The sequence below is a fragment of the Electrona antarctica genome, assembly GCF_951216825.1.
Source record: "Electrona antarctica genome assembly, chromosome: 3".
Taxonomy (NCBI): Eukaryota; Metazoa; Chordata; class Actinopteri; order Myctophiformes; family Myctophidae; genus Electrona; species Electrona antarctica.
In genome coordinates this window covers 61,013,028-61,023,006 of record NC_136808.1, presented here as the reverse complement: position 1 = coordinate 61,023,006, position 9,979 = coordinate 61,013,028, and the positions used below count along the sequence as shown (strand labels likewise).

Below are 9,979 nucleotides of genomic sequence, written 5' to 3'. Positions count from 1 at the left end.
GTGGAGTGGAGCTTTTATATCTTTTGTATCTGCCAGTATCAGTTTGGATCAGTTTGGACCTCCTTGGTGAACAGAACGCACACACGCACGCACGCACACACAAAGACAGAGGGGGAGAGACAGAGAAACATACATTTGACCATACCAAATGTGGAAACATGCCTGACCTTCATAGCTATACTAACAGCAGAGTACATCTATAGCAGCAGTATATCGAGCCGGTCGGGGCTTGTGCTGGTTTAATATCTACCTGGCAACAGAAGCTGTCATCGCATGAATCACATGCCACATGACTCCAATTAAAATAATCTACCAGCAGCAAACCACCAGTGCACCCTAGCTCCTCCCTCCCTTTGCACTAGGTTGAGCCAAGGTCATTGGATTTGACAGAGAGAATTAACTGTGACATGTTGTTGCCCAAACCAAGACTGTCACACAAACTAGCCTTTGTCATGATGACCAGGGTCTCCATGGGGAAGGGAAGGGTCCCTAATAGACCTTTATCATCACTGTCGGGTTGGAAACTTTATATGTCCAACCTTACTCAAATTTCCCAGTGCATGTTTAGTCTAACATGGGCCTACCCTCTTCTTTTTTTTCCTTTTTTTTTAATTCTTTTTTTTTCTGTGTTGTTTTTGTGTTGAAATAGGTGAAGGGATGTATGCACGGAAAAAAGTCAGCTAACAACAGTGACATGAAACATGTAGAAACAAATGTGAAAAGAAAATGTATTTGCTACAAAGAATTGTACATGTGATTGACTCAATAAAGTCATAAAAATAAAATAAAAAAAGAATTCCCAGTGCAGGACTTTTACTTTACCATAGTATTTCTACATTGAACGATGCTTATAACGTTTAAACGGCAGTAGACTAACTGCAGGCATTGTATGCAAATGGAAGCAGTTGAGTGAGTGCAGAGCAGGAGTTGGAACAGAGACAAGTTCACAAGACAATTTTGTTGCTGAGCCTTCTGCTCTCCTGGACTTAATTCAATCAAATAACTTTGAGCTGCAGGGTTCCCATGTTGATAATCCAGTACACGTTGCAGCCGTGCACCCGAACACGACCCTCTAAGGATGTTATATTATATTATATGCTGGCTCAATAAGGGCGTAAAATGATGATTTCAAAGTTATTTATAGTATGTGATCGTAATTTCGTAAACCATTAAAGTCAGCCCTGACAAAACAGCATAGTCATTTTGTCACCTTATTGGCTTATAGGAATGCATCAAAAACAAAACAATCTCCATGAATCCAAGGCTTCATGGAGTTTGTAACTGATAAAAAATGGGTAATAGTTTTGGATGAATTACTCCTGTGATAAGAAACTGTGATGAAATACAAAAGTGCACTTGTCTTTGTGTGCATGCATACTGTAGCCTGTGTGTGTGTGTGTGTGTGTGTGTGTGTGTGTGTGTGTGTGTGTGCGTGTGCGTGCGTGTGTGTGTGTGTGTGTGTGTGTGTGTGTGTGTGTGTGTGTGTGTGTGTGTGTGTGTGTGTGTGTGTGTGTGTGTGTGTGTGTGTGTGTGTGTGTGTGTGTGCGTGCGTGCGTGCGTGCGTGCGCGTGCGTGCGTGCGTGCGTGCGTGCGTGCGTGCGTGCGTGCGTGCGTGCGTGCGTGCTGTGTGTGGGAGGGAGTTGCCTTGCGGAAATATTAAATTAAAATGGTGTTGAGGAGTCTGAAAGTCATCCAGGTAGCCTACATAGCAATGCTGAACAGCTGGCCACGTTTCGCCAAATGAGACCCAGAGGAGAGCCCACAGACCACTGATAAGAATGAGACCCAGCTGAGAGCCCACAGACCACTGATAAGTAAGTGTGTTCACTTGTGACTGCAACAGGCCCTCTGCCAGGATGAAGTAATCTGATTTATACTTAAGTAAATGTAGCAATGCCACAATGTAGGCTTGATAAAATACTATAGGCTATACTGTAAGTACAAAGCCTGTATTTAAAATGTTGACTTGAGTAAAAGTACAATATTGGCATAAAAACCAAAGAATACAACACTTACCAATACGCTTACCAAGTATAAAAGTTTACATGTAGACTGTCTACTCATTTATTTTCGAAGTATAAAATATGGCTTAAGTGGTAATTCATAATGCAAAGTATAGCTGCAGTGAAGGCAAGTAGGCTATAGTGGAGTAAAATGTATTCTATAGCTGCAATTTGCCTCTGAAATAATAATAATAATAATTATTATTATAATAATAATAATAATAATAATAATAATAATAATAATAATAATGGAAATAGCATACTCAATGCAAAATTGTAGCCCATACTTGAGTAAATGTAAACTTTGATTGAAGTATTTATTAACAGTATGCAGAATATGTGTAATGTAAACTAGCCCGTATACTTATTAGGCCTACTTATCTTTCCACTACTATAGCAGGTATAACAGGTCATGTTTTTGGGTTGGCAACTTGGCAGTTGTCTCACACTGGCTATCTGGAGCAACACAAGTTTAAGTAAATATGATTCCCGGCGGCGAGACATCAACCTTTTACTGATAGCGCGAGGAGGAATTTAATTGATGTTTGCGTTAAGTTTACTCCGAATTCAAGTGCAGCACTGCATGGTCTGGGGATTGGGGAAGTGTTATGAGTGAACGGATCCGCAAGGGAAACTCTTTGGAATATAAATGTCTTTTGAAACAGGACAGCAGTGGGACAGTGTACGGAGGTCCTCTGCGTCTGATGAAAAGAAGAAACCGGCCGGTGTGGAGAAGATGTCAGAAGCGGCGAGTGGCGCACAGCTGGCCCCCGGCGGCGGCGGGGCGCGTGTCGGCGGCGGGGCCAACAGCACCATGACCGCAGAGGACAGCAACACACGCACCAGCGGCACCGCGGGGGAGCAGCCGGGCACCAACAACAACACGATCCACCTCACGGTCTTCCAGCACCATCCCTACCTGTCCCACCCCCGCATGTCCGTGAGGATGTCGGTGTACAGTGCCGGGGTGCGGCCGGTCGTCACCCGGGCGTTCATCCAGGGACGCGTCTATAACTTTCTGGAGCGGCCGACCGGGTGGAAATGCTTCGTGTATCACTTCACTGTGTGAGTACTCTACTGTGAAGTGAACCTTTACTATACTTTCATTTGATTTACGAGGTAGCTTAGCCTGCAGCTTTACTAAAGAATCATATCATGCGCATTATAAAGGCCTAGCCTGTTGATTTATTGAGAGATGATTGGAACGGATAAGGGCACCTCAGAAGTCTGGGCAGTGTGGTGGAAAATGTAGGCAGCTAGGCATAGGCTACTCACATATTTTACTTACCGTAAGTGCAGTGCAATGTATGTAGAAATAGGCCTACTCTACAAACTACAAAAATTGCTAAAAACGTATATCAAAATGTAGCCTAGAAGTACCAAAAGTAGAAGTAATATCAATGCCTAGGCCTACTCATTATGTTTTCAAATACAAATCTTTTGGAAATAGCAGATCTACAAACTCATGTGTGGCTTTGTGAGGATTTTCAAATGGATGAAATGTAGGCCTGAAGTGGTATGTTTTGTAATTATAATCAAAATCGGCAAAAGAAGGAGAACGTTTTAAAATAATTGTAGTGGAGTAAAAAGTAGGCTACAGTAGCCTATTTGTCTCTGAGATGTAGTGGAGTAGAAAGGCTACAGGTAAAAAGTAGCCTACAGTATGAAGATTTGAAATACTCCAGTCAGGTCAAAAATACCTCAACATTGTACAGTACTTGAGTAAATGTAGGCTACTTAGTTACAAAAGTTATTTAAGTCAATGACAGTCATTGGGGTGGGCTTAAATGTGCAGTATTGATTGATTGATTGATTGATTGATTGATTGATTGATTGATTCATTCATTCATTCATTCATTTTAGTTAAATTGCATTATTGTGACTGAGCATTATTGCTATATGTTACGGTAGTTAAAAAACAGAAGATACCAATTCCATCCAATCAGGAGAATGAACTCATAACATGACACAGGATAAAATAAGCGAAATTGGAACTGGAGCACAAGCTAATGAATGACCTTTGTGAGGGTCATTTTCCAGATTGGATGCAATTTGTAACCCATCTGCAGTGCTCAAGTGAAAAAAGGGCACCTTGGCCGGTTGCCTTAATGTGAGTGTGAGATTTTGGGGCCTAAATAATATATTGGAAGCTTTTTTTTTATCAAGAATTGATCAATGTCACCATGGTCCACATACTGTACAGTGTACACTGTACAAGTTTTTTCCAAAGGGGCAGGGCGTGCTCTAGCACCCCCTAGTGTCTATCTGTGCACGCCGCTGCCCATCTGGAAGTAGGCTATGTGATGTTTACTAAATAATTTGAGTGATGGGGAGACCCCATTGATTAGGTATTATAATGTAGACCTTTAGCTATCATCACTTACAGTAACTTTAACCCATTCTGGACGGGAACCCCTTTTGGTGTTGATTTTTTAAGTGGTGCAACCACTTCCTTAAGTGACTATGTGTGTGGGTGGCTGGCTGGGTGGGTGTGTGGGTGCGTCTGAGCACGAAAACAGCATTGTTGTTTTTCACCACCTGTATATATGGTGATTTTGGGTGTGCCAGTACAGTACAGTACAGTACAGTACAGTACAGTACAGTACAGTACAGTACAGTACAGTACAGTACAGTACAGTACAGTGGAGGGTACAGTAGAGGGACCCCCACACGGTAACTCTCTCATTTCTCAACCGTTTCGGACGCGGGGCGGCTCGCCGGAATCGGGCCGGCACCCTGGGTCTGGAACCCCCCCCCACTTACTTCACCACTTATAAGGGACCACTTACTTCACACTTCACACTGATTTTTTGCTATTGGAAACTAGCAGATCTACAAGCTCGTAGCGCGGCACTCAGTGCCGCGCTACGAGCTTGTAGATCTGCTATTTTTTGAAAAATTTGAATATATATTCTTTTAGAGTGAACGTTTTTAACTAAAATCTTTGCTTCCGGGGGGTCCCTGGAACTACATATTTTCAGATGAGGGTCTGAGGCCAAATACATATAATTTCTGGGGTCCTTGACATGAAATAGTTTGAGCACCACTGATATTACTGTAGAAACATAGCTTTTTCAGAAAACTGTCATGATTTAGAAGACATTTTTTATATTTCAAAATTCAACGTCAGGCCTACATGGGTCAAGCCCACTGTATCATGGCATCATTCTCCCTGTAGTGTCAAGTTCAACACATTGCAGACTTCTGTTAAAGTTGCAGGTAAAGTCAATAACAAGTGAACTTTAGAAGATGTTCCATATCTCATAGGGATGTTATTGTTGTAGACAAAGCAAGGCAGGTTTATTATTTGTACAACACATTTCAACAAGACACTTCAAAGTGCTTTGCATGGAACATTAAGCATTGAGACATTACAGGAGTAGTTTTCAACCTATTTCCATTTCAAAATCCATTATTGTCTCCACCAGGCCGAAGGCATGGGGAGAGAGTACCGGGTGGCGGTGGCTCAGGGGTAGAGTGGCTGGATGGTAACCGCAAGGTTGCCAGTTCGAACCCGGGCTCCCCCAGGGTTAGTGTCGAAGTGTCCTTGAGCAAGACACTGAACCCCTTATAATTGCTCCTGATGTGCTGGTTGGTGCCTTGCATGGTTTCTGCCGCCATCGGTGTGTGAATGTAATGCACAATGTAAAGCGCCTTGGATAAAGGCGCTATATAAATTTACCATTTTACCAGAGTATGTTTTGCACTCTGTCCGTGTGTGTGTGTGTGTGTGTGTGTGTGTGTGTGTGTGTGTGTGTGTGTGTGTGTCTGTGTGTGTGTGTGTGTGTGTGTGTGTTTGTGTGTGTGTCTGTCCGTCCGTCCGTCCGTCTGTGTGCAGCTCTCCGGCACTGTTAACCCCGTCGATGCCAAACTTTGCACACAAACGTCCTAGATGCCAACGATGAACCTCTGCCCCAAATTTGACAGAACGGCCTGTTATAGCGCCACCAGGAGGCCGACTTTTGTAAAACACATGTTTGGTTATTACTCCTCCATATACAGTCATGTGCTCAAGACAGATCTGTCCGATATTTCATATTCCATCTTGATTGGCTAGCATTGGCTCAAGCCTCAAATCATGAACGCAGCGTGCAATTTACGTGAAATCTTTCAAAGACATTCCTACTAGGCTGAGGGATTTATCCCACCCTTTTCACATTGGCCTGTTGTAGCGCCACCAACAGGTGGATTTTTGCAAAACACATTTTTGGAACAAAATGCCTCAAATCATCCAATTGCCATCCAAGGCGTAAGAAGAAATGGCACCCTTTTCACATTGGCTTAGTTATTATAGCGCCACCAGGAGGCCACAACCTGACCTGCCCAGGTTGGAGACCTGTGCCCTTTTTCTAGTTTATTCTGAATTTGGGCCACCGACCTCCATTAGCACTGTATTGGTGTGGTACCATAGGAGAGATGCTGTATTGGTGTGGTACCATAGGAGAGATGCTGAAGCACTGTATTGGTGTGGTACCATAGGAGAGATGCTGTATTGGTGTGGTACCATAGGAGAGATGCTGTATTGGTGTGGTACCATAGGAGAGATGCTGAAGCACTGTATTGGTGTGGTACCATAGGAGAGATGCTGTATTGGTGTGGTACCATAGGAGAGATGCTGTATTGGTGTGGTACCATAGGAGAGATGCTGTATTGGTGTGGTACCATAGGAGAGATGCTGAAGCACTGTATTGGTGTGGTACCATAGGAGAGATGCTGTATTGGTGTGGTACCATAGGAGAGATGCTGAAGCACTGTATTGGTGTGGTACCATAGGAGAGATGCTGTATTGGTGTGGTACCATAGGAGAGATGCTGTATTGGTGTGGTACCATAGGAGAGATGTATTGGTGTGGTACCATAGGTGTGGTACCATAGGAGAGATGCTGTATTGGTGTGGTACCATAGGAGAGATGCTGTATTGGTGTGGTACCATAGGAGAGATGCTGTATTGGTGTGGTACCATAGGAGAGATGTATTGGTGTGGTACCATAGGTGTGGTACCATAGGAGAGATGCTGTATTGGTGTGGTACCATAGGTGTGGTACCATAGGAGAGATGCTGTATTGGTGTGGTACCATAGGAGAGATGCTGAAGCACTGAGAAAACTTGCTTCTTTCTTCGTCTTTTTCTTCAAACTTGACTACGGTAGCGGTGGTCTCAACTTGACTACGGTAGCGGTGGTCTCAAAAACATAAGGGAAACAGAAAAAGACTCGCTCACCGTATATAAAATAAGGAAAACTCCTTAGACTGAGACCTAAGAAAACATTTTTTCCTTTTATTTGATCACGCTCATAAAGTGCCGAAACATTTGCTTTTTAATTGCACTTTGAGCACAGAGCACTTTATGAGCATGATAAAATAAAAGGATTTTTTTTTTCTTAAGTCTTGGTCTAAGGAGTTTTCCTTCTTTTTTATACGGTGAGCGAGTCTTTTTCTGTCAAAGTTTACCATAGGAGAGATAACAGGCAAACGTAAAAATAATAATTATTTTACATTCTCAAAAAGTGTAGACTTCTTGTAAATTAAGTGTTGTTTCACAACACTTCTTGAAAGTGTAAAATGAAACCCAATGGATAATTTTATATTTGCTTACCGACTTTACATCATTTAGCTGGACCACATGGAACCCACTCAAGGTCCCCGGGGGACCACTGGTGGTCCTCGGACCACTGATGATAATCTACATGTCGTCTCTGTTGGGTGGAAACCTCATACTGTACTGTGTCCAAAACGGTTACTTTTCAGGAATCAAATGCAGCAGATCTACAAGCTTGAACTGCGTTTAGAACCTGCGGATCTGCTACTTTGATACTTTTGTGTGACACTGTACTGTAGTATGATAAAAGTATGTCGTTCATTTACGACAGTGGTTTTCAACCAGGGGTCCTTGAGGGGGTTCCAGGTGGTCCCCATGCTAAATGAAGAGTTGGTAACCAAATGGACCCTTATAGATCTTTAACTCTTGAGAGTTACATTATTGTTACAGAGTTACATTATCAAGAGTTACATAATTGTTAAACATCTGCATTACTTAATTTACAAGAAGTCTACACAATTAGAGAATGTAGAAGAATTCCATGTTTTTGATCAACGTTTGCCAACAGCATTGAATTGTGGACAAAATCTTTGTCTTTGCCAACGATAACAAATTATTCTTTAGTTTTGGGTCTGCGAGGCTAAATGTCATCAAACGGTGGTCCATGGCTCAAATGGGTCTGAGAGGCTAAATGTCATCAAACGGTGGTCCATGGCTCAAATGGGTCTGAGAGGCTAAATGTCATCAAATGGTGGTCCGTGGCTCAAATGGGTCTGAGAGGCTAAATGTCATCAAACGGTGGTCCGTGGCTCAAATGGGTCTGAGAGGCTAAATGTCATCAAACGGTGGTCCGTGGCTCAAATGGGTCTGAGAGGCTAAATGTCATCAAATGGTGGTCCGTGGCTCAAACGCCAAATAAATATTGGGCCTTGATATGAAAAGGGTTGAAAACCACTGATTTACGAAAAAAGTGAGAACATGGAAGTTTCTGCCTGCAGACAACAATGATATTACTGAGATGGCTCTGCTATAGGGAGGCCTATAGAGATGGCTCTGCTATAGGGAGGCCTATAGAGATGGCTCTGCTATAGGGAGGCCTATAGAGATGGCTCTGCTATAGGGAGGCCTATAGAGATGGCTCTGCTATAGGGAGGCCTATAGAGATGGCTCTGCTATAGGGAGGCCTATAGAGATGGCTCTGCTATAGGGAGGCCTATAGAGAGGGCTCTGCTATAGGGAGGCCTATAGAGATGGCTCTGCTATAGGGAGGCCTATAGAGATGGCTCTGCTATAGGGAGGCCTATAGAGATGGCTCTGCTATAGGGAGGCCTATAGAGATGGCTCTGCTATAGGGAGGCCTATAGAGATGGCTCTGCTATAGGGAGGCCTATAGAGAGGGCTCTGCTATAGGGAGGCCTATAGAGAGGGCTCTGCTATAGGGAGGCCTATAGAGAGGGCTCTGCTATAGGGAGGCCTATAGAGATGGCTCTGCTATAGGGAGGCCTATAGAGATGGCTCTGCTATAGGGAGGCCTATAGAGATGGCTCTGCTATAGGGAGGCCTATAGAGATGGCTCTGCTATAGGGAGGCCTATAGAGATAAACTACACTACAATAAAGCCATGTTCTCGGGCAGAAACCTATTTTCTCCATGTTTTAACTTATTGTGTTTTTTTTGTTGTAAGTGAACCCATTTAGGCCTTAACACCCTAATTGATCATACTACAGCAAGTAGCAGATCCAACAAGCTCAAAACGCGGCGCAAAGCGATGCATTTTGAGCTCGTAGATCTGCTACTTTTGGAATTTCAATCCTGAAAACTAACAGAAGTAACAGTTTTGGACAAATGAGCTTTCCACCCGACAGACCATATAGTAAGCATTGGACCCCTGCATGTACAGTAGACTAGTATGTCAAAATACGCTATAGCACTGAATGATTGATTATAGTTGCCTGAGTATTAGATTAATGTTGATTATAGGTGAAGTGCCGTTGCTGTATATCGCAGCTTTGCAGTTTTTCAGTACATCGGCTGAACAAATCCTTAAATCAATGTGATTGTCTTGTCACATTATTTGAAAAGCTGAGTACTTTGTCAAGAAATACAATACTATGTACACTAACATACTGACGTCCCAAAGCATTGTGGAAGATACAAATGGCTGCTATTGTTGGAAGCCTTTCCACAAAGTGCTTCATGTGAAGGAGCCCCAAATTGATATGTATTTGGCTGCAGACCCCTATCTGAAAAGGTTCTGGTGCCAGAAAACCCTTATAAGAGAATATTTGTCAAGATGTGTCAAATTCTTTCGAAAATAGAGGATCTATAAGCTCACAATGCTTCACATCGCAACATGCTGTGAGCTTGCAGATCTGCTATTTGTAATATTGTGAAAATAGCAGATCTACATGATCATAACAAGCTTGTAGATGTGCCATT

The 9,979-nt window shown here is 42.9% G+C and overlaps 1 protein-coding gene across 1 annotated transcript in view; it reads left to right on the top strand.

Moving 5' to 3' along the window:
* Positions 1 to 2,652: 2,652 nt before the first annotated feature.
* kcnq1.1 (potassium voltage-gated channel, KQT-like subfamily, member 1.1) overlaps positions 2,653 to 9,979 on the top strand; it is a gene marked incomplete at both ends in the record, with an annotated part of 70,471 nt that continues 63,144 nt past the window's right edge. The window contains one exon of the mRNA XM_079496432.1: positions 2,653 to 3,068. Within this exon, the coding sequence (XP_079352558.1) occupies positions 2,653 to 3,068 (416 nt within the window). The remainder of the gene's footprint in view (positions 3,069 to 9,979) is intronic.